The sequence below is a fragment of the Temnothorax longispinosus genome, chromosome 2 (genome assembly GCF_030848805.1).
Source record: "Temnothorax longispinosus isolate EJ_2023e chromosome 2, Tlon_JGU_v1, whole genome shotgun sequence".
Taxonomy (NCBI): Eukaryota; Metazoa; Arthropoda; class Insecta; order Hymenoptera; family Formicidae; genus Temnothorax; species Temnothorax longispinosus.
The window spans coordinates 18,857,435-18,882,756 of record NC_092359.1 but is presented as its reverse complement, the minus strand read 5'-3'; the positions used below and the strand labels follow the sequence as shown (position 1 = coordinate 18,882,756).

The window sequence follows — 25,322 nt, the reverse complement described above, 5'->3', positions numbered from 1 at the left end:
TACAGCTATACAATAAAATAATTCTTGTGCAAAAAGTCATCTTAAAAATTTAAAAACTTTAGTCTCTACTGTGTTCACTCCTCGTAATTAAAAAAAATTTCATGTTCCTGATGGAGAGCATAAAATCGTTTCTATTTTTCATACTATAATATAAGGGATATTTTTTACTTCATCATGTATCCAGTATATATAAAAGAACTCTTAGGCAAATATATATCAACTTTTCTGGGATAATAATATATCTCTTTTTATCGACGTACGTTTCTTATAAAAACGGCATATATGTATTTATATAAATTCATAAATTTAATATAAAAATAGCTATTATTATATCGTTAAGACAGATTAGTTCTTTCTTTTATTTTTGCATTTTTTTCATATCGTATATTATATTTATTACGACCATTTATCTTTTGCTAACAAAATGAAATTTGAGGGGTATAGTGATATAGTGAGTGATATAGAAATTACGCTAAATTCAAGCGAACATAGATTAGTAGCGGTAATGATTGCATCGATTCTATTGATGCAAGTTTCATAAAATATTTTTATCTTAAAAATGATTTTTACTACGTCACACATTCTTTCAATATTTATGAAAAATCGCCGAGAACATTACATATAATACATAAATATACATAAAAAAACTGTAATTTCTCGATATAAGCAAAACAGTTAAAGACTTGATAAGTTAGAATCCTCGTGTAGTTACCCTCAGTGCAGCCAAAACCGTCGATAATATCAATGTTCTTCGATCATATCGAAATTTCTCTAGTCCATTTGAATTTATAGTTATCGAAAAATTATCAAAAAACCGATCGTCTTTAATAATATCATCAGTAAAATAAAAATAGTAGTGAAGATAATGACATCAGTTAATGTAAACGGAAAGAGAATCGTGATAAGTGCGACATCAAGTGACAAGAGCCCAAACTTTCATATTTCTTCATCGACTATCATGTCTGTCGATTATATGCGTTTTTATTTTACATCTAAAATTATTATTTATTATATAGTAGAAAGAGCTTTCACACACACAGAAGCTAAGACTTTTTATATAATACACGATCAAATCAAATATTATCCACATATCGTCATAATAAGTGAAAAGCCAAACTACATTTTCTCGAAGTAAAATTTATTTAAATTCATAAAAAGCATGTTCTTTTAAAGATTTATGTAATTTATTACGTAATCTTATTACGTTAATTATTACGTGAATTTTTTGTACTTTAGTCGCAGGTGTTCGCGCATCGGTGGCGCGAAAGAAAAGGGAAAAAACTGACGAGTACACGCTACAAACAATGAGAGCGTCGTCCATTCGATGCTGCCTAAGTGGCGTAAAATTCACCCTTTACGAAACGAGCACCGCGCATATAAAGTCGTTGTATCAAGACAAAATATCGATAATTTATATCGGTATCGGTATCGATAGGAAAAAAGGAATTACCGATGTTCTATACATATAAAAGAAGAACGTATCGATACGTTTAAATGCATGGCTTTCAAAATTAACTCTATGTTACTGTCTAACGATAGTTTCCAACGTATCTAAAATTTTATTTAATTTCTCGAAGCCGTTGCGCAGCTTAGAGTAACTAAGAAAGAGATTTTTGACAAAGTAAATTGGACGTCAACAAAGAATTGTTATATAAACCATATCAATGTATCGCAAGCGTCTGCAGAACGGGGCGGCTCCGCCGGTTCCACGGTCGCGGCGCGGCGCGGCGCGGCGGCGTGGCGTGGCATGGCGTGGCGCGGCGTGGAAAAGCTCGCGGGCGAATTTAGCGTTGCGACGGGGAGCACGAGGCGGCCGCGGACCACACGGGATAGAACGGCTGACTCCAATCAATAACGCTCGTCGCGCGAACGCGACGGACGGAAGCGAGAGCGCGGCGGCGGAGGCCCGCGCGCGCTCCGGCTCCAACTCCGCGCAGCCGAGCTTTCAGTCGGACGCACGCTCGCGTCTCGCAAGCTCGGTGCGTCGGTTCCGCGCGCGGTCACCGCGAGGGCACACGTCCACCCGCACGTAAGCGCGCACCCCCGGCCCGGCGGCGCGGCGCGACGTGGCGCGGCACGGGGATCGCACCCTGGAAAGGTGGAGTAGCGTCTCGGGCGGCAAAATGGCGGCCGCGGTAAGAAACAAATGATCGGGGTTAGCGAACGGCGGTGCTGAGGGACACGGCAAGGGCCGTCAGGCACCCTCTCGGCGGTTCCTCCCGATTGCGCGACCGGGATATCCGTAATATCCGGCGCGGCTGAGCGACGAGGGTAGAAGATCGCGCGGCGAGCGCGACGCGCGTTCCACCCCTTCCGAGGGACGCGGGACCCTCGTAGTGAGGATCGGCCCGATTTTCGAGTCACGAGGGTGGTCACACGAGGGTTCGTCGCGGGACGCTGGTCGCGTGCGGGCCCGTTGACGTGTGAGCGTGATTCGATTATCGATCACGGATCCGCGCCGGCGGAAGAACGAAGAAGCGCGCACGGGAGCGCGAGAATGCTCGCGGAAGAAGCGACGTGGAATCCGGCTGCGAGGCACGGGGTCGGGACTGCGGGAAACGGTGCCGGTTCGATAGATTGATGGACCCTGCTGACGGGAATTCGATCGCGTCGCAACCATGCATCTGCATTTCGAGAAGAACAACAACGCCAAGTGCGACTGCAACATCTTGTCGCTCAGCTGGATGGGAAAAGTGCCGGACGAGTCGCCGGAGGTAAAAATTATTTGGCAATCTGGAGTAGCGTGGTACAATTGCACATATAATTTAGCTGTCGACGATAGAACGTGATTAATAATTTAAATAATCTAAATAATCTATTTAGATTATTTAATCTAAATAATCTATTTAGATTATTTAATCTAAATAATCTATTTAGATTATTTAATCTAAATAATCTAAAATACGTCAACACACACCTATTATCTTTTTACTCTTTATGGCTACCAATTATCTGTTACTGTTGTTTTCCCTTCATCACATGAGAAGCCATTCTCGTTGGCGCACTGATCAATATGCAACGTCAAAAAATTCTCCAAAGGCCTTTTCGTTACGAAAAAGAGGTCAATCCTAATTCGACAATTTCCGTGCGCGTTATAGTTTATCCGAGATAGAATCGGTTCGTCTCCACATTTGATCGAGCAAATGCAAGAAGCTAAAAATACATTTTATCGCGCCATTTAGTATTCCGCAAGTCATAAAACAGGTCGCTACTCGCATACAATCGTTAATAATACGGATAAATTTATTAGCGCGAGAGATGCATGATAAGTACGCGGCAGATAAGAAGAGTCTCTCTCTCTGCAAGCAAGTCACCGCATCCCACTGATGGACTCTGGATCTAAAAGCGAACATTTATGTTTCGGTCTCAGCTCCTCTCCAGCGAATTTTTAGACTGTCGGGATTATCTCTATAGTTATTTTTGTACAACTCTCCTGACTGACGCTGCGATTCCCCCTCGAAGAACATATATTTACGAAAATCACATAACATTTATTTGTAAATATTTGTAAATGGTCGCAAGAAAATCTATCGTAAAAAAATTGCTTGAGTTTGAAATGACATTTTAACCATCTGACGACAATTCCTACTTTGCATGACGCGTTCCGCCGCGAGAAAAGTGATTTATAGGTTTCGAACTTGAGAAAAGGTATAGGAACAAGTGGGACGATGGGTGGGAGATTGAAAACGTTAACGGGAGCAGCCGGCGCTGCAGTGAAACAATATATAGACACAAATAAAAACGAAGCTGCCATACACTTTGACACATATACTTCGACCGCTGTCGCACTTCGCGGCACGGACGACAGCAGATAAAACTTTTGTTCCGGTGAAAGCAAACGAGCTCGTGCGAATCGCACCGTAACGAGCGTAAAATTAATTTATCCCATCTCACATGAAATAACTCAAGCAGTCAAGTCGAGTTTATACGCTCGGTTAAAATCATTTGTAATAAAATCTGACGCCTGAATGACGATCGAAAGACCATGCGACCGACGACGATGATACCGATTATCATGTAACGCTGTATGTATGAAAACAGACGGCTCTCCGGTTACGAAATAAAATGAACGAGCATAACGTATAGGATCGTTAACTTTCTTCATGCAGCTCGAGTCTGGAAACGTAATAGTCCTATGGTTGTAATTAATTAGTTATATCTTGATGAGTTCTTCAGAAAATTCGCAACGGGCGGACGCGCGCGCGCGAGCGATAGAATCGCTTCAGATCGAAAACTCGGGATCGCTAATGTATGCGGATCACATGTACGGTCAAGTAAATACATCTGACAGAGATAGTTTTCGGGACCGCAAGGGCGTCTCCTCGCGAAGGCGTAGGTTAATAACGCCGTAGCGAACCGCGTGACCGCATCAAAACAACCGCAGCGGAGATTGGAATCCGTCAGGACGAGGCGTGCATCTCGCAAGAGGATGTAGGGGTGTCACAAGGGTGGAGGGTTTCATGGGTGGGTTGCTGCGAGCTGTGTGCAGCCGCGACCTGACTCGGTGTCGAGGATGAAGGTCGTGCTCGGTGTCTCGAGTGGATCTTTTCAAACGGGCCGACTAACGAGTGCCGAAGTTTCCTGCGACGGGTTTTGTTCCGCACTGCTTACACGGCCGTCGACAAAGCGCGAACTCGTATAGACCCCGAGATACGCGTCCCCCATGAGGGTGGGTGTAACCGCAAAATTTCTCCCTGTACCGAGGTGCAAAAGCGTTCGCCACTTCATAAATGCTCTATTTATCGCCGCACGTATAATTTCGAGATTCTGATTTTTCGATAATTGTCAATTGCTGAACACGTATTACTGGAACTTTTCGGAATAAATTCTGATCAGAGTTGTTTAGTTATTTCCTAGATTTCTGTTGTGTTTTCGAGGGAAAATACGGAATAATTTTGATCGAAATCCATTACGAAAAATTCCATAATACATTTGTCTTGATATGAAATGTCGTTCGTATAATCTTGATATATGAACGCTCTTGTTCTTTTACCCTCAATCGTCTTTAGTAGACTCTCTCTCTCTCTCTCTCTCTCTCTCTCTCTCTCTCTTTCTTTGACGATTAGGTCGTTCTCAATTCAATGTGTGCACGCAAACGGGGATTAATCTGACTGCCGAACTCGGACACCCAAACACGACGCAATCGATCAGAATTAATTACGACGGTCGTATTTCTTGATCGACGAGCACACCGCACCTCACGTCGTCTAATTCATTGCCGGAGATCAATCTGCGATAGGCGATTTGACGGAAGCCGACCCTCGCAGAAAGAAGCGCGATGAAAACGGCGTGGAAGTGGGGCGGCTCAATTACTGGAAAAATAATTGACTTATAGCGGAGCGAATTCGATTGAGTCACTCGAGTCAGTCGTCCTCGGGGGAATTCGATCAGTGCGCTGCCCATTATTTTCTCATTGTTAACTACCTTCGTATACACCCGATCATCTCCTTAACTTCGCGAGAAACACCGCGATTCATAATAAAACGCCGGTTATCCCCGGGTTTGTACATAACGGCCGTTTCGTAGAAAATATCCGAGAGCTATTACATAGTATAAATTTTAGATGGCCCCGTAAAAGGCCGGCGGAGATGAATGATGGTCCATTAGAAAGGACGGGCGCGCTACGGACGGCTATTCTCAACTTGCGCCGCGATCAAGTGGGATTTCTTGCTATCCCTATTGTGCGGTGGGAAAAATTCTGCAGCTAGTTGAATTCGGTTCCTCGTTGGAGAACGACAGATCGGGCACCGCCTTGAAATCTGTAACCCGCGTGAGAATTGGGATGCGAACTTTTTAACGTGGATCCCGCCGGTGTTGCATACACCCCGACATTGAGATAATCCGCCGTCATACGTTTCCATTATATTCTCGCATTGTGAATCGCATTTGAATCGATAACGTCATTATTGAGAGCCGTTACGCTACTACTACGGCCATTGTCCGCCGGTAAATTCTATCGAAGCGTTTCGAGAAAGCAAACTCTACGCTATTCTCTCTTTCTCTCTCCCTCTCACTCTCTCTCTCTTTCTTCTTCTCTAATACTCCGCAACGCGTGCTCTGTTACTCACAACACAAAAAATCCCGGCTCGCCGCTCGTTCCACAAGGCGCGTCTTCGCGCAACATCGATTTCCACCGAGCCCTCTCTATTTTCCGCGGATTGCTCTCAATGTGTTTGTGAAGATTGGATTACCACTGATTTCTCTTCCTGCGCCCCCGCCATGCCCTCTCCTCTATTGTCATATCTCTGTGACTCGCAAAAAAAAGAAGTAAAGGAAAAAACCACCCTCGGTGCTCATCGATCACAGCACGTGGAACGTTTCTCACCGGCTAACGCAACGACGGAAATCCGACGCGATTTTGCGGGGAACCCCGACATACGCAAGCGGAACGATATCGGTATCGTGTTCGGACATTAGGCGCTGTCAGCGAGGATTCGCAAGCGAGACATGAATTCTTTAAGATAACTGTAAAGAGAACTATTGTCTCGGGGTTTTATCGCGGCGTCTTCGTCCGGCTTTCATCGTTCCAATATCAGATATATTGTAGCTGTCCGAAGAGTTCATTAATAAGCTGTCGAATTATTTCGCTTTATTCTGCTCGCGCTTCACTCATTGTGGACTTCTCAGACATTTTTTGTTACAGCACGGCTCTAACAATCTACCCTTGTACCTCATCTCATTGTTATCTACCTTACAAAAGGCTACCTCTCTCACAAAACATCTTCATTAGATCGTACTTTAATTATAACCAGCCCAATGCGTGCACAGATAGCATACGTGCAGAATGTGTCTTTCGCAAAACACGCGTATATGAACCATGAACTATTACGATTACGTTAAATTTAATTTAAAATTTTAATGGAACTCCATAAAGTTTACGCTCACTGAGTTTTCTCGCGCGCAATATTTTAAGGAAAACTTCGTCGCGGATAAGAAAGAAGGATTCTGTCCCGCTGTGGATTGAAAGCTTTGATAGAATCATGTGGAAAGTTTCGAAAACTATACACTACGGAGATACATCTCTTTGAGACGTCACGTTATTCTTCTTTTCGATACTTCGCAAAGAATAATAAGTTCTCTTTCCTCTTGCGTTCTTTTCTGAATTCGAAAGTGCATCGTTAATTGATTCGAACGCCTTTTCAGATTTAGTATATTGCAGTAAATTTGAGGGGTGGGAATCAGTCGATCGATGGGACGAATGCCAAAGGGAACGCAAATTATCTGGATTGAATATTTCCTGTTTTCATACGATTGTTTCCTATGCCAAAATCTAGGAGTCTGCTAGAACACAGTATATAGAAATATGATCTTAATTCTATTTTCGTGTCGCGCGAATCTTTCGTAACGATTTTCTATGCGGAGAAAGCTTGACGTGTCGAGTAGTAAGTTAATTTGATACTTTCATAGATATAGCGCGCATGTATTTTGATATTGTGTCTTTTAAGGATTCGAATGTCTTGAATAATTACGCCTACATATATATAATGGGCCTATGAGGGTGAAACCCTTTTAACATTGAAACCCTTGCTACCTAATGCTGCCACGTTTAAGTGGAAACGTTACGTGTCGAGTAATAGAACTCGAGTAAGCGGAGTAAGCATCTTCGATTTCGGTTGAACGATTGCGCTTCCCTCGAAGGATGTAGCAGCCGGTCGTACGATAATTAACCTGTCTGATTATTCATGGCGACCAATCCCTTACTTCTATACTTAGCCAAACGTAACACGTTCTAATTAAGCCCCATGATCAAACTCCGTAAGATGAATAATGAATCGACGCCCAGAAAATAGTCTTAGAAGATGTCCTGATAGCGTGATAAGTTATTTGCTAGATAATTTATTTGCAAATTAAAGCGGCACTTTATTTCGCCGTCAATTTTAATTCTTGTATTTTTAAAAAGGTCGCAGATCTTTCTTTTCGGTATATGTGCCGCACAAATTTCGAAGTGATAAACAGTGATATTTATCGCGATCGACGCCGCCTCTTGAGGGAATCGTTAAAAAATCTCCACGCTAAAATCTGAGGCGCCATAAATCACGTGCATGACGTTTTCTAATATGCGCGCTATACCGCGAAACTGTAACTAACGCTCTCATTTTATTTACCAGGACGAAGGATGGCAGCTCGATCGTATAAATTACTATCAAGAAGGATGGTTAGCCACCGGCAACGCCCGCGGCTTGGTAGGAGTGACTTTTACCACGTCTCATTGTCGCACCAGAGCCGCGGAACTTCCACTCAGGGCGAATTACAACCTCCGAGGGCACCGTAGCGAAGCAAGTATCGCCTTTCCTTTAACTTCTTGTCATCCGAACCGCTCGAGTCGTTTGAACGAAACCGACATTTAATTTCTTCCTCCGGGTCTTCCCTTACCTAAGCGTCAATACCGCTTAAACTAGCGTATTTCTACAGCTTCCCTCACTATGAGGTCACTGCAATATTTCCGTTTGTTTGAAACAGTACTTACATGAAAATATGCAAAAATTGTTGATAATAATAAGTAAAACAGGACCGTTATGATATACAATTAGAGAGAAAAACGCCATTTACGGTCAGGACTGAATCTTGGTAGCCTAATAATAATATTGTGCGAATTTTACGTATTTTTTTTAAATTCGGTAAACTACACGCCGATTTTTTATCAATGTTTAAAACATAGCTCCTAGTTAGAACAGTAAACCTATATACTTAAATCGTTAGTCGATTTCAATTTTGATGCTAATAAGCATCCTTATCACTGTAAAGAATTTATTGCAAAAAATATTTTTAAAAACATTTTTATTTCTTACATCTTATACATTTTACGGCTTGCCTCCCCGAGTAGCAATTTATAGACTGGATGATGACCAACGTGCTTAACAACGCCAAATATAATCCATAATTTCACGCTTCTCGAAATTGGATCTTTCAACGCGAAAATGATATCCTATTCTGCTTTGCAACATCACGGAAGGAAGCGCAGGGTTATCGGTTAGTAGCAGCCAGTGTATTATGTTTTATCTACTCGATACACGAGCCACGGTAACCGGTTGCAGAACGTGTGGGTTAAATCGACAAAGAAATTGGATGATTGCGCGAGGCAGATAGGAGCCCGACGATGTATTGAATCGTTAAAGAAATGCAAGCAATTCATATAAATAAAACGACAACTCTCTCTCTCTCTCTCTCTTTCTTTCAATCGGATTATGAACGTCAATTTGCAATGCTGTCCAATAAACCATTGTCGTTTACATCTCACAAGTAATTTATCCCTGATTTATTGCTAATGCGTCGCTGATTCAAATTTCCCCGCAGACTGTCGTCACGCTTGACGGTAATTACAAAGTTTGTTAATATTTCAGGCGACACGATTTAATAGTTTCGCAACATATCGCTGCTGTGTGTAACATCGGCTCCATTGGGCCGAAACTTCGTGTAATCTCCGTATCGGTAGTAAACGGGCGCGCGCCAGCAAACCGGGAGTCCTTTGTGGCCCTTAATCGATATTAAGCCGTAGTGCGCTTTTAACAAACTGCCTGCAGGTGCCCGAAACCTACGAAGTCGCGCGTTTTCACGAACGACGTCTGCAACACGCTCGACCAACTCTCGGCGAGCTTACTTGCCGCGTTGCGGCTTCTCCAATATTAATATCACCGGCTTAAAATCTCGGGGGTTGCACCTCCCCGTGAGTTTACGTCTGCCTTCCTCGTTATTACGCCGCGCGTTTCGCTCCTCCTCTTCTAAGTTCGCCATTCTAACATTCCCCAGACTTTCCCCGTTCTCGCCTAACAAGTAGCCGGGACACAATAGAGCGCGGAGTAATGGTGTCTGTCCATCGTAAATCCATAAATAATACATAACACAATTAAATACGAAGATTATTATACAAGGATGGTAGCCGTCTGGTAGCGGGATGAATTGAGACTTCCGAGTGCTCGGAGTGCTCGCATCATTTTCCCGCGAATGGAACTTGGAAAATCTTTCTCTGATAATTTTCTCTCTCTCTCTCTCTCTCTCTCTCTCTCTGTTCACATATACTACGTATATTCTTCGATATACTATACATGCTCAACCTTGCAAGAGCACCTTTCTCTCGCCCGTGTCCCTTATGAATATACGAGCCACTTCTGTTCGAGGGGTTGCTCCGTGGAATAGCGGGGCGAAGTACAAGGAGGGATCGGATAAGCGTCCCGTGTGATGTACTCCACGAGTCCACGAGACGAGACAAATGAGACGTTGACTCATTCCCGCGAGGAATTTGTCCCTCGCACGTTGCCCGTCCGCTGGGATATCTGGAAGTCTGGCGAAAACATTCCTCTCGACTAAGGCGTTTCGAACCAGTACTGCTACTCGAGGAAAACTCATCGAAAATGTGAGAAATGCGAGCCAACAGACCAAGTCCGTTATCATTTTACGGTGACGGTACACAATTTCTGTTAATTTTCGTGTTAATTGTTCATTAGATATTATTTTAAGTGCCGCGCGACCTCGTTGTACGATGACACATATTTAAACCGAGCTGCAAGGCACACTTGAAGTTAATGCGCGCTGGCAATTTATCCGATAGCGTTAATTAAATTGAGATCAGCACTCCGGCGCCTGCTCCGAACACGATAGCGGCACGCGTGCACAGCACACACGTGTACGTGTATACGTTATCGACTCACGTGTTCGTCAGTGTTAACTTTCTCGGACCCCCCCTTCCCGGACCTTTTGCCCCCGATTAACGGGCCTTAGTCAATAAGTCTATGTAAGGCTGGCACGCAGGTATATAAGGCGATCGCGCACGAGGAAACGATCTTGACAACGGGAACCAGGTCAGACGGTGGTACAAAATTAGAACGAGACTAGTACATTTCGTTACGTCGCGTCAATTTACGCTGTACACGCGTTTAAATTATGCAATAGATTAAGTCGATTGCGACGTTCGAGCAGCAGAAACTAGAAGCGCACGTGAGAGTTGAGGCCCGTTCACCACTGTCAGGAGCTAACGAAGCTCCGATGGCAATTTGATGAGATTCTTGACAGCGGAACTTTCGACGACGACGGCCTCAGTTTGGCGATCGTGCTCGACTGCCGATCGACGGACTTGTTTAAAAAGAAATCTCATTTTGTTCCCACATCACCCGCTCGTGTATACACATGACTCGGCAAAGGAAAAATTTCAATGAAAGCCCGGAATTTTGCGTCCACTTCGGTCCACATTTCAGAGCTTAAGGGTAGCCGCCGTGGTATCGATCTGGCACGCAGTGCTGTTTTAAGACCGCGGTTCTCAACCCTGCTTTCCGCGCGCGGCAGCTGCTCCTCCACCGCCGACGTCCCTTTATATGCAACGTCGATTTTTTTTCATCATCTCTCACACGCTAACGCGTGTTACGTTAACATTGTTTAAAAATAGGAAACGGCACGCTTCGAATATACCACAAGTCGCTCCGGCCGCTATTTATAAGACAAGTAGCGAGCACTTTTTCGGTGATAATATCATTCCCGCGTTACAAAATTATATGGTGAAAGGAAGCAATCATCTTAACGTAATTCAGGACAACAATATTTCTCTGGACTCCGGGCGACTTTCGCGATAAGGGTGTATTTTCAGTTATTTCTATTCTAGGCCGTACCAACCGCGTTCGGACCTCGAATCGATAGCGCGATTATATCTGTGTTCCTTGTACAGTAACTGTCACTTGTACGAACGGACACAATTTCCGCGTTTCCCCGATGCGCAATTACAAGATTTGTTGATTTCCAAATCTCTGGTTTTTTTCCTTCTTCTTCCCTCCTTAGGTCCCTCGCGGACCGTAATTTAATTATCATCCGCGATGGCTGCAGTTAAAATAAGAACCAGGACTTTACCATTACGTATGGAAGTAAGGAAAATTTTATATGTCACTTCCTTGTGAAAAATTCAGGCTGAAGCTTTATACGCTTCGCCGGGCAACTTGTAGCATAATTCTAACAAGACTTGCTCAGCATAAGTTGAGTTTTATTGTTATTACCGAGCTAAGAGATTCGTCCTGCATAAGATCTCGTTATTCGCGAGTAGGGTATAGAGATGAAATTTTCATGTCGACAGAGAAATTTTGTCCTCGCGTTGACATCATTAGCCTTGTCGGAGTCCCTTTCGTGTATAAGTAACGCCGGAGAGACCTAAGTGAAAACATAACGGCAGGGTCAGTCTGCAAACCCGCTAATCCTTTGGGGATAAAGCATACGAAGTACGCGTGTCCATCGGATAGAGCCGTTAAAGCGAGCGTATCGTGCTGGAAGATAGCTCCGTGGAATATTAAACGGACGATATTATATTATACGTTATAAATTATTCATTCCGCGGACTCAATACACTTTGATCGCTTCCTGCTAAATCGGCAGAATTTGGTGGTGGAAAGGCACGTGATGTTGGATCAAGGGAGCAATATGCGGATCAATGTAACAAATTAAAATAACGCATCTGCAACTCCAGGAACGCGCGGGATCAATACCTTCATCGGCAGATTCTATTACAGAAGCTTTATGAAAAATTCACGTATTATTTTGAGAGAGGAAAATAGTGCATTGTAGGAAGATGATATGAAATATTAAAGAAAAACAAAACGCTAAACTCTGAAAAGTTTCTCATTCATAGTTATTTATAGGGTTTCACACTTGCACGTTTGTTAAATATGTTTCGTGTAGATCAGCATATTACCTCGCGTATTATTTTCGCTTAAACTTAGATCAAGGACTTCGCGCACGAGTCCGGAAGAAAATTCTGTTTGCACTCGGCCATCACTCGGCGGAGGCGCGAGGAGTCTCCGTGTATATAACTATATAAAGCAACGTGGAATGGGAAAGCGAGCATCGGGAAGTGTAAATTTCGGTATGGCTCGTCATAAATCACGAGATGAGAAATTGAGCCAAAAGAGCACGAGGGATTTCTCGCGGGATACGTGGCACGTGGGGGTTACCTTGACACTGAAAAAAGGACGAAGTGCGGAAAGGAGCATCACATTGATTTGCCAAACGAGCTCGCCGTACGAGGCGCACTCCGGCACTTGCTGCAGCCTTTACCGCAATGCATTAGTAGTCAAAGGATTACGTGACGATCGCCCCTGCCCTTTCGAAAGTCGCCTGGCGCGGAAAGCCGCAGTATGTTTCGAAGGAATTCAACATCTTCTATTAATATACATCTCTGCAGTAAAGATAAATTGGATTATACTGCGCGCATAATACGCGATGTCGGAATAAAGAAGACGATCGCGATTGCACGTCGTTAATGCGAGACTTTGCGTTCTCTGTTGGAATGAAGATAAGAAGATTGCACGAAAAGAAAGAAAGACATCGCAAGAAACGCAATAAAGCATTTCCTTCGAATTATTTTAATTACGTCCTTTCGCCATCTTCCTCGTTTTTAGAGTTCTGTCGAAATTAAAGGTAAAATACGCGAAATATATTCTGTAGCGATGGCTATACAGGTCGTAGAACTCTCGACGAACCGTAATGGAAAAAAGAAACGCGGACGACCTCTCATTCAGCGTTCTTTGCAAGTTCGGAAATATAATTACGTTGGATTATCAGACGCGCCGTTGCATCCTCGCTTTGCAATAAGCGCTGCACGAAGCGTAGGCAAAAAGAGACGGAGGAGATCGGCGAAGAGTGATGCTATTCATGTTCGACGGTTAAGCGAAAAATGTACGGTGTGTTGGAAAATATAACTTTCCGCCGGGGTGTAACGTAACGAAAGTGCGGGGGTTGTCGCGGCGTGCGTCGCATAAAAGCTGATAATTCCAGCGTGCGCTCCATCGCGGAATATAATTATGAGGGAGAGCGCCGAAAATAGATGCACTACGTCAATTTGTGTGCGCCACGTCCTGTACACACGGCTGCCCGGTAAATCTGTCCTTTCTAATTTCGCCGACTTTCCATTCTGCTCGCGCCCGAAATTTGCAGTAAAATCCAGAGTGCAATAAACGTGCAAGCTTGATGGAGCAAGGGTGTCTCGCGCGAAGGGGAGACTTGTACAAGTGAAGATCTTCGATTCTAACGGCTCCACCAGACGCACACCACGACACATTGCCCTGTATGCGATTCTGGTATCACGAGAAAATCTGTGAAGCGCCCTTACGGGGTTCTTATCGATCAGCACGCTCGCGCGCGCTATCTCCGCTATTCCCTGACTTTCTCGCACGATCATGTCTCTGCAATTTACAACGTACCCTCGGACAGATTTTATTGCATCTATAGGACGTTGCGCGGAAAATTCCGTTTATCCCTATCAAGCGAGACCAGCTTATCGTAACGCAATTTCGTCCACCGGCGAAATTCCACGTAATGGAGTCTCGCTTAAAATCACAAAAGAGGACGGGAAAGTTTCTCGAGCGTTTGCTATTAAAATTCCTTCCTCGGGACTGATACGTTTCGAACTGATATAAATTGAATCCTCTCCCGGCATTTTTTATAATAATAGACTTATAAGCTGTTATACGATGTTATATAAATATATATACTTTGTTCTGAGAAAAATTGTTTCTGGCGTTATTACGGCATTATTACATGTGATCCCTACTATCTTTCATACATTACGAAAAGTACAATTCTGAGAAAAGAAAAGTTTGCGACAATTCTTCAGATTAATCAATCATAGAGCGATTTAGTTGTACAACACGACACATAGTGGAAAATTCTTACGTTCTTTAAGTTGTTCTGTGTAAAAGTATCGATAACTCTTCGAATCTTTCCTTCGGTCATACACACGCGCGTGCGTGCATGTGTGTGTATATGCGGGGTTGGTGCACACGTGTACAACTTGTCGCCACGCATGTCACGTACGGTATCCTCCTTCTCATTTTTCGCAGCTCACCCTCAGCGACTGCGTTCGTGCTTTTCCCTCAAACAATACCGGACGGTCGATCAAAGCTTTACGAACAGGGTAATTAATCTGTCGTGCATTTCAGGAGTCCGGAGAAAAATAATGCCGGCCGAAGAGGCATCCAAGATGGAAAAAAAGTTTATAGTTTATTCCACGATTTCTTTAAAAAAATCATTAAAGGACAAACAAAAAGCAAAATTTATGAATTAGATATGTATATATATATAGGTAATCGCAAAATGTATGATAAACCGTATATCTTATAAAATATTTACGGTAAATTGCTGCGCAAAGTCAAAAGTGTTGTAAATTGGCTGTCTGTTTATTATACGATTGAGATCAGTTGTAAATATTGCAAGAAATTGCAAGAAAGATTCGCGAAAGTATAAATAGTTGTCAACAGGCGCACGCGAGTTGTTATCTAACATTTTCAATCCATAAATTAATTATCCGATAAACTTCTATTTGCCGTATCAGCACGATAAAAATATAGACGCCGTCGCTCGTAAACGCAGTGGAAAGCAATCGATCGGGGATGGAGCAATGACACCGCGTGGATGTCTCGCATGTATCCGCGATTTCACCCCATGCGAGACCTTATTCCGGCCACTAGCAGTGTGAGATAAACCTTAAAAGCGAGGGTCATGATTACCGCCCTTGACGGAGTGGCTTAATCCCTTCAAACACTCATGGTTACCTTTCTTGCAGGACTGGTTTAAACCTCTTTTAATCCTCGGGGGTATCTATCGAGAAAGTCACGCACTTAAAACGATACAAGAATAGACCTTCTAGTCGGAATTCTCTAACGAACAGTATAAGCATGAATCATAAAATTCTATCCAAAACTCTAATTCTTAATTATGTTAATTGTATCTTACATTTATAAAAGAGAGATATATTATACGGGGAGGTATTTTGATTAAGGATGAAAAATTTTCGTCGAGAAAACTGGCACTAATTAAGGCTTAGGTTTACTCTTGATTAGAGCCCGTGAAATTAATTACGGACTGAGGATGAAATACCGAAGATCAATTTACGGCGGTGTATTAAAGCCGGCAGCGCGAAACACGACCGTCTTTACGGAATAAATTGTTGGAAAATTTAAGATTCCTGTAAACAATGCGTCGACAGTAATTTGTTGAAATTTGATTGTAATCTGTGGTTTTATCTGCAGATTAACGATTTTGGTGCTAACTCTATATTCATCTGATTGCAGGTGATACTCGTCAAATGGAACGAACCTTATCAAAAGTTGGCCTCGTGCGACAGTTCGGGTGTAATCTTCGTCTGGATCAAATACGACGGACGATGGAGTATAGAATTAATCAACGACAGAAACACACCTGTTACGCATTTCTCCTGGTCCCACGACGGCCGCATGGCTCTTATATGTTACAGGGTGAGTTACAATATTATTTCAGCTTGTTACTGTGATTTCCCCTCAGACACGAGCTCCAATCACCGTTCCAATATCGCGACGCAACAAAAAAAAATAATTTGTTTCCATTTTTTTTTCAAATTGAAACAAAAATATAAAAAAATCGCGTGACTGCGAAACATTTATTTATTTTATCAATGTATCATCGTTCAGTATAAAAAAGCATTCTATTCAATGTGTCAAGATGCGCTCAGACTTTAGAACTTCATGTATTTATTTACGACCCTCGTATATGTGGCTCACACGCTTCCTCCGGAGGATCGTTTGCGGAAAATACGATATTTTATTGCAGGATGGCTTCGTGTTGGTCGGCAGCGTCGCCGGTCAAAGATACTGGTCGTCAATGCTCAACGACAAAGCAACGATAACTTGCGGCATTTGGACTCCAGACGATCAGCAGGTTTGAAAGAAGAGTTTTTATAAAACATTTTCCGTGATTTTTTTCATTTACCCAAAATTCACGGGATCCATAATCAGCACGGGAAAGATAAATTGATATACTCGCGAAACACGTTTTAACTGATTAGAAGTATTTAAAAAATTGCGAGAAATACACTTAAGATTTATTTGTTCAACACAAATCTATCACTGAACATCGTTGTTCGCGCACTGGCTATGACGTGACAAATAATAACGCGAATCAAGTTTGAATCGTACATCGCGTGTGAAATACGATACATCAATGTGCCACCTGCCTAACAGGACTCTTGGCATTGTGACGCGATGTTACACTCAATCATTAAGCAACTGACAATCAGTACGAATTAATAGCCCCTTTGTCACCGATGAAAATGTCTTCGACCGATAGGAAAGAAATAAAATGACCTTACTCACCCCCGACGTTGTTCTACAAAAGGTCTATTTCGGGACGACCGCGGGCCAGTTAATCGTGATGGATGTTCATGGAGCTATGGTATCGGAGGTACAATTAGCGGCCGGGGTTACGTCGATGGCCTGGAGCGCCGAGAAGTTCACGATGGAGGAGGACGAAACGTGTGACCGATCTCAGAAAGGTATTAATTGCAGCTTTCAGAGCTTCGCTCCGAAAGGGTTGGACTCGAGCCTGACGAGGACCAGCGTGATGCACGTTAATGCATTTATGATGTATGTGCAAGCGCAGATGACCGGAATTACGTGCTGGCCGTTTGCCTCGCGGACGGCAACATCGTTATGCTACGGTCGTTCGATGACGTGTCGCCGATCACGATACGCAGCAATCTGAAGCCGCCCTTGCACGCCGAATGGAGCAACTCCAGGAAACTGTTGGCCATCGCCGGAACGAAGGAGTCGTCGGAGCAGGGCAGTTCGCAGGAATACACGAATCTCCTGAAGTTTTATTCGGTCAACGGTACTCTCGTATACACGACGGAGATTCCGTACACGCAAGTACGTCCACGTATAGAAGAACGCTCGTCTTTCTCTTTATCTCGCTGACACTTTGTATGATCAAACGATTTATTTTACGATTTTCTTCATGATTTCGTGTTAGTGCCCCGTATCGGCATTGACATGGGGACACAACGACAGGCGGCTCTTCGTGGCGACCGGAGCGCGGGTCCACGCCGCATGGGTCTCCAGGTAATTTCTTAATTTCTTACTTCGACGTAATCGCGTTTACGCGCAGATAACGCGACCGACAAATCACAGTCGGCAATTCTTGCCGGAACGCAATGAAGTGGTTGAATTGTTCTTTGCAGAAGAGTCGGTTCGCTCCAATTGTTGTCGAGACTGGCGGTGAGAGCGGCTCTCACGAGGGAATCAAGTGTTCAACATCTTCCATTACCGCCGCGACTGAGAGCCTCGGTGGCTGCCCTTTTCGCTAACACGATACGGTAAAAAGAAAAGTTCTACAAACTCCTTAACTCAAAGTGGCGGGACACCGTTGAGATACGTTTCCGGGCATTTTTTAGATGCTCGGTGCCGGAACCAAGAGAGTTGCGACGCTTCGTGTCAAGGCCGCCGCCGGGAGGCAGCCGGTTGCATTGCACCATGCTCAGGCACGCCGTGGAGCCTGTGCCATGTTACACGCTGTATCTGGAGTACTTGGGCGGTCTCGTGCCACTCCTGAAAGGCAGACGGACCAGCAAGATCCGGCCGGAATTCGTGATATTCGATCCGCAGAGTCAAGAGACTCTGCAGGTGTTCGACGATATGTCGCAGTGCCCGTCGTACAGCGACGGCTCGGACACCGAGAAAGATACCGCGGATTTGTGCGGATCGCCCCGCTACAGGAAAAAGAACAGGAAGAGAAGGGAGGAGAGGACGGGCGACGAAACGACGGAACGGGAGGAAAAGCCGAACGATCTCTCATACGTGGATACGTTGCCAGAGGTAATACAATCACCCTCTTTCTCTCTCTCCCTCCTATTTATAGAGGGGAACTCGCGCATAAAATATTTTATTCTCGTATGTGTAATCGTAGCATCGTATCTTTCGACGCTAATGAATCGCATGCCGCGCGCAGACTTTGACGACTCTTTTGTATCAAAGGGAGCGTACGCCGCTCGCGTGACGAACGGGCGCAGCTGTATGGGTTTTTGTCGTGGATTATTTCTAACGGAGCGTATATCTGTTCGTAGCACGCGAGGCTGGTCGAGGTAACGTCGAACATCTGGGGCACGAAATTCAAGTTTCACGGCCTGGCAGATTCGGTTCCCGCTAACCTAGGTCAGGTAACATATCGAACGTCGTTGCTGCACCTGCAGCCCAGGCAAATGACGCTCGTGATGACGGAGCTCCGGGACGATTTGCCCTCCGGTAATTTGCGATAATTCATTCGGTTGCGTGACTTTAATTTTTCTTTCGCTTATAGAGGCTTAATAACGGGTGATTATTTTCACGTAGGTCCAGACCCGACGTTCAACCCCAATCTATTCTCCGAGGACGAGGAGGAGCCGTACCAGGAGGCAACCTCGCGAGCCACCCCGGAGGCGCAGCCGCCGCCGATCGCGCCGATGACTCCTCGCAACGCTCGATTGAACCACCCGAGTCGACCGAAGTCTCAAATTTCGAATCAGTTCCTAACAACGGAGACCTTGCCGACGTCGCTGGGAAAAATCGAGAGCTACGAAAACGAGTACGTTCCGTACGTGGATCTGCAGGACATGGGTAATCTGTACGAGAACATCAGGAACGCCCCTACGAACACCTACCGGACGCCGCCGAGGCACAACCCGCCGAGATGCTGCGACGTGCCGGCCTTGCAATCGCCGAAAAACGCGGTGGCGCCCACGCAAACGTTAATAGCGACCTCGAACACGGGTGCCGACTACGCCAGCAGCATTCAGAGGATGAAGAACGCCCTCGCGGATCAGCAAGCGGGCATGGCAACGAAGAAGGAACTGGAGAACAATAAGGTCAATCAAATCTCGCAGGACGACAAACCGTGCCTGACGTCGGCCTGCGCGACGAACATCATTTCCGTGTCCATGCAAAACGGTCAGGCCTTGAACGCGGAGGCGTCGAGCAGTCGATACATCTCTCAAGGCCCGGTTTTGAACGGTCTGGAGAGCATCGATAGCGCCTCGGCGCAAACCGTATATCTAAATGGTCTAAATAATATGGGGTGCACGAGCAACGTTTTAACCACGCCGCACCCCGTCAGCGGCGTCCAAACCACGATGTCGCCGAACGCTCATAGTTTTGTACATAATAAGAATAATCAAAATACCGGGTCGAGTACGGCGAGCGTCAATACGACGTCTTCAAATAGCTCTCAACTCGGGCAAGCCTCGAGTCTAGCTCTTAACAAGAACGGCATACACGGAGTTGTTTCGCCGGCGTGTTCCTATCAGTTCCCGGAGAATATCGATCAGTGCTTTGGGTCGTCGTGTTCGCAGTGTTTCTCAAAGCATAAAGACCCCAAGTGCCACGTGTGCTACGGAAAGATAAATCCCGGTTACGCGAACGCCGGAACTCCCGCTAACGTTAAGCTCGACGATGATTTGATGCGATTCAGCGACGATGAAGCACGCGGCGATATAGAGGCGCCGGAGCAGTCACGGGGCGTTCATAGAACTTCAACGGTCATCAGCATCGGTCCAATGTGCGCGAATGACTCGATAGTTCGAAGCTGCAGCGTCGGATACCTGGACCTGGTGGACGCCCAATTAGTCCCGTGCGACGTGGCCTTGCGAATGCTGCGCAGAGACGCGCCTAACAAGAGGCTGGTGTTGGTGTCGCGGAAGGCGAAACGGCGGAAAAGGGCCAAGCCCCAGCACGACGTGAGTCAGCCGAGCTCGAAGCCGCCCAGGCTCCGCAACTGCGGCAAGTCCAAGAGTCTCGATTCCAGCGATATATTTCCGAGTAACGAACAGATATCCTCGCCGCCGCAATTGCCGGAACACGTGGAGGAGGCAACGGGACTAATCAATTCCGAAGTTACCGAGGATGGCGTGGCGGAGCGCAACGAATCGACAGAATCGCCGAAAGATGAGACGCGTGAGATTCCCGATAAACGCGAGGAAAGTAACGAAAGTAACGTCGTTCGTGAAGCTCAGACTAGGGAAAAGCCAGGCCGATTAGAGGCTGCTGCATCTCCCGTCAAGTAAGTAGTTAACACGAAAACAGATTATTATAGCAACAAGAGAAACCTTCCGAGCAGCCCCAAGTAAAAAGATTACATTTCAGAGGATCGAGCCCGAGTGGATCCTTCGCTTCCTCGCTCGACGGTCTCGCCGCGAGACTTCGCGATTTCGAGGATAATCATTCTTTGCCACCGCCTTCCCCTCGACCATCATCAAGGTAGTGTATTATATTTATTATTGGCTGTGCGTGATGCAGATAATAATTCATTTATCTCCACAGATTGCCGAGGAGTTCACCTAGCAGTCCAGCACCGTCTAAGAAAGGCAAAAGACCGGCGTCGGCTTCTCCGATTCGAAGAAGACTCTTGTCAAGTCCATTGCTGAACAGAAGAATGAGAAAGAGTCGCGGCGAGAGCTCGGACGAAGAAGGGCTCCTTCAAGACGATTCATCGACGGCGAGTTACCGGGACCTAGAAACGTTCCAGAAAGCCCAACTACGTCAGAAGGTCTGTATAGCAAACATTTTCAAGAAAGAGTATATTCGATAAATACGCAATACTGCACGTAAAAAACGCGTGGAAACGATATCGACAGATGTTGTTTGCAGCTCAAGCAGAGAGGAATGGGAATTTCTGGTTCCAAGCCGGAAGCGATAAGGCGCGATGCACAATTGGTGATGCACAACAAAGCGCCCATGTGGAACGAGTCCAGCCAAGTGTATCAGCTTGATTTCGGCGGCAGAGTGACTCAAGAAAGCGCCAAGAATTTTCAAATCGAATTCAGGGGCAGACAGGTAGGATCAAACGCGTCTTCTCACGTTAAATCCGCAAGTTAAATCGTATGCGTGAAATATCGTCAAATTTTTCAGGTGATGCAATTCGGAAGAATAGACGGCAACGCGTATACGTTGGATTTCCAATACCCGTTCAGCGCTTTGCAGGCGTTCGCCGTTGCCCTGGCGAACGTTACGCAACGGCTTAAGTAACTGTCGCTCTCCAACACGTCTAAATTATACGGTGAAAATGGATAAGAAGCTGCAAGATGCCTGCATTTGAAGGCGTGCATTTAAGAGTCGGAGAAGGAATCGGAAAAGTTCGATCCTTAATAGAGTATAGGAATGAAAGTTCGTCAGATTTTTGGTCGTCAGGATCGCACGAGACTTCGTTCGCCAGAATTGTCCAGTGAGAATCGGTGAATATTTTTTGACGATAATCGGCTTGACCGACTCGCGTAATTTTTAAAACTGCGTGTCTACCGCGGCGGAAAGGATCGTGTAGCCGGAAATCGCTGGCGTTTGCTGAAGTGGGCAAATGTGCAATGAGCTAATGGGATATACGCTAATTCGCGAATGCAGTTGCGAGCGATTTGAATTTGAGTGGAACACAAAGATTTTGCGGCAGCTATGTAACGTTTCGTTGAACGCTTCTTCGTCGTACCGTCCAAAATATTTCGTTTCCCCCAACTTCGAGCGCTCATTTTGTATAGTTTATGCGACCACGTTGGAGTCTAGTGACGCTGTTAAAGGTTCACCTCGTTCATTTTTGCGGTCCGCCGGGTGTGTATTCGAATTTTATATACATATATACTATATATTGACAGACTCGCACGTGCGGGCGACAGTTTCATGTTGTTCAATTAAATGTTTCTTAACGCGTATGGTGGAAATAACGATAATAATAGTAACGATAATGATAATAATATTAATAATAATAACAATAATAAGAGTAACGATAGTAACGTAACATTTGACGTCCGGCCTGTAATGTGGTCTTCGCCATTAATGATAAACAGGACAGACTAATCCTAAGGAGAGGGATCGAAAGGTCAGAGCGAAAGTATGCACGTGTATATGCGAGTGTATATGCAGCGAGATAAACGTCGTCTGTAATACTTAATCCTAGTCGCATGATCACCGTGGTGCTCACTTCGTCGGTTCCATATTGCGAACGCGATCGATATCAGGCCTATTAGGTATGTACAAAGTGCTGCTACCAGCGAAAAATACGCCACGTCAAGCTCCGAGCGACGAGAGGGGCGTCCGAAAAGGACGTAATATTTTCTAGACAATGTGCAGCGGCAGATCACATTACTCTCTTCCTCCATTGCTATATGCACCAGCATATACAGATCATCGAGGGAGTAATGCGAAATCGCCGTAACTGAATTTCAGACTCGCGCAATTCGGAGACTTAGGTTCTCTTATCTGTTTTTCGAATGCAAATCCGCAGGCAGTTCAAGACTATCTTCAAATGCCTTTATATTAATGATACCAGAATATTTGAGTACCCAGTACAAGTACAAGTATCCACGTGCTCAAATACCCACAACGTACTCGAGTACTCGAGCATCTGCTTACTATCCGAAATGTACGGATAACTCTCGAGTACTCAGAATACTCCGCACGTTTCTAATTATTCGGGCAACCTGATATCTCATTACCGAATTATCAGTCCCACTCTGCACCGGAGTCACGCGTCTCGAATTCATGCTGCATTCGTACCTTCGTATTCGTGACGCCTCACTCTCACGAGCGATATTAGAACAGCCTTTTGTAGAATCATTCTCGCCAGGTTATTCGCAACTAATCGTCGAAGTACAGAACGGTAGGTCGTACGATTAATACGTTTTTTCTAGTCGCCCTTACTATTATTCTTAACTCCCGTTCGTAAGTCACAGCAAGTAATCGTAACGCGTCGAGGACTACTTTAATGTAAATGCCGCGAACGCAAATTGCGAACTCGTGCAACAACGCAAGTGACTCGCATTCAATCGAGTCTATTAAGGTGTAGACTATTGGAATGACACTTTCGGAAATTGCGTGATTTCCGATATTGAATGGAGCGCTGCCGGGTCGACCGGCACGGGTTCGCGAGTTCTTCGTATCAGTATGAAATGACAGCACGAAGGATTTTGTATTCTACTTGCAGATCTCTCTTTTATTGGCGAGTGCGCGATGTACCCGCCGGGAAAAGTTTATCTTTATCTGATTAGAGTTTTATATATACGAATGAAGCAACATGGAGATATTTTTCTCTCTCTTTCTCTCTCTCTAAAAAAAAAAGAAACAGAGAAGTTATCGATCCTAGTTATCCCTGATCGAAACGAGAAACGATCCTGCAACCGGGGAACAGAAGTTGGAACGCGCGCACGACTGGTATTAAATAATTCCGAACCATTTTCGCGCTACATCACATTTCGATTTTAGCATCTCGTTCCGCCATCCGATCGAACATATCGCGTTGCGCGAGAATGTTGCATCCTCAGCCGAGCAAAGCGGACTTGAGTCACGCGAGTAATAAACGGAACATTACGTTATGTCATATCGAGGCCTCTCCGAGCGGCGTTCCTCAAATATGCATGAGCAGCGGTTTTATGCGAATTTAAGCAATCGCGAGTGAAGGTTAAGGTATATAAATTATCGCGTGTGCACGTTTACGATTATTTGAAGCGTGTAATCGAATTCGCATAAAAACACGCGTGTCGCGTAAATCTCATCATCAAGGTGGATTCAGACCGAGCTGGAAAAAATAAACGGTCCAAAAGAAATATTCGCGACGAGCGTAACGAGGATTTTTTTTACGGGATAAGAGTCGGAATAGACATATCCGTTAATATAAATTTGAGCTTCTTCGCGGCGTCATCCAAGTAAATTCGTTTTCTCACACTCGTTCCCGTTCCTCACTCAGCCTGAATTCGCCTTACGATAACGAGAACACTTTTCTAGTCGAATAATCGACGCTGTGATTGTCTCCACGTATAAAACGTGACGAAATTATGCGCGATTCCTTTTTTTGTAAATCCTCGAGGGACTTTAGCGCATCGTAAAATCGCGCGACGCTTTCAACACCGATAAATAGAGTGCCTATATTTGCATTTGACGCGAAACCGCCTATTCGACGCGCAATGATTAACAATTCGAGTTCCAGCGAACGATGATGTAACGGCCCGTATCTCTCGTCTCGGCTCGAGAGTTCGTTGTTATATTTCCGCGCGTACTCTACGTTTAAGCCGCGCCACGTTTCCCCAAGTTACAATAAAAAGCGAAGGGAAAAAAAGAGGATCGGGATTTGCGCGAAATGGACCCAATTTCCAATTTCAATTTTGTCTCGCCCACTCTCCGCGGGGCAGATACTTAACACGTGACTGAGCTGCAAACTGTTCGGCCTAGGCTCCTCTAGCTTAATTCAGATACGTTGGACCCTCTTCTCCTTTTACGTTGGACGTGCTTCATTTCTCTCTTTTATCGATGTAATAATTAAAATTGTGCTTAAGAAAAGAAAGATGAAGAACGATGTCATGTAAATTTTACGACTGAGTATATCTTAAGGAGACGATTCCATACACACACACACATACACTGTGTCCGATTGGGACGGGTTCTCTCGTACGAACGCGATACATATTGTTAATTCAGTTCTTGCCTTAGTGCTAACGATAATTCTGTATATGTGCAATGTAATTTTGTTACCGAGTACATTATACGATTATCGACTATTTGTAAATAAAGGAAAAAATTACCACGCGTAAACGTGAC

At 44.8% G+C, this 25,322-nt stretch overlaps 1 protein-coding gene and 1 long non-coding RNA gene across 3 annotated transcripts in view; one reads left to right on the top strand and one right to left on the bottom strand.

Moving 5' to 3' along the window:
* Positions 1 to 25,322, bottom strand: part of LOC139809211 (uncharacterized) — a 169,257-nt gene that overhangs the window by 56,385 nt on the left and 87,550 nt on the right. The window lies entirely within an intron of this gene.
* On the top strand, positions 1,930 to 25,316 carry Tusp (WD40 superfamily protein Tusp). Of its 2 annotated transcripts, none has more exons than XR_011735517.1 (15): positions 1,930 to 2,714; positions 8,109 to 8,276; positions 16,041 to 16,223; positions 16,555 to 16,662; positions 17,119 to 17,275; positions 17,383 to 17,648; positions 17,752 to 17,840; positions 17,960 to 18,094; positions 18,173 to 18,593; positions 18,842 to 19,019; positions 19,107 to 20,808; positions 20,892 to 21,005; positions 21,069 to 21,294; positions 21,383 to 21,581; positions 21,657 to 25,316. XR_011735517.1 is itself a non-coding variant. In XM_071798029.1 (15 exons), the coding sequence occupies exons 1-15, from the start codon at positions 2,619 to 2,621 to the stop codon at positions 21,771 to 21,773; spliced, it is 4,146 nt and encodes a 1,381-aa protein (XP_071654130.1). In that variant the 5' UTR covers positions 1,930 to 2,618; the 3' UTR covers positions 21,774 to 25,316. The 2 variants fall into 2 exon arrangements, 1 of the variants encoding a protein (XP_071654130.1); XM_071798029.1 differs by having other exon boundaries at positions 21,396 to 21,581.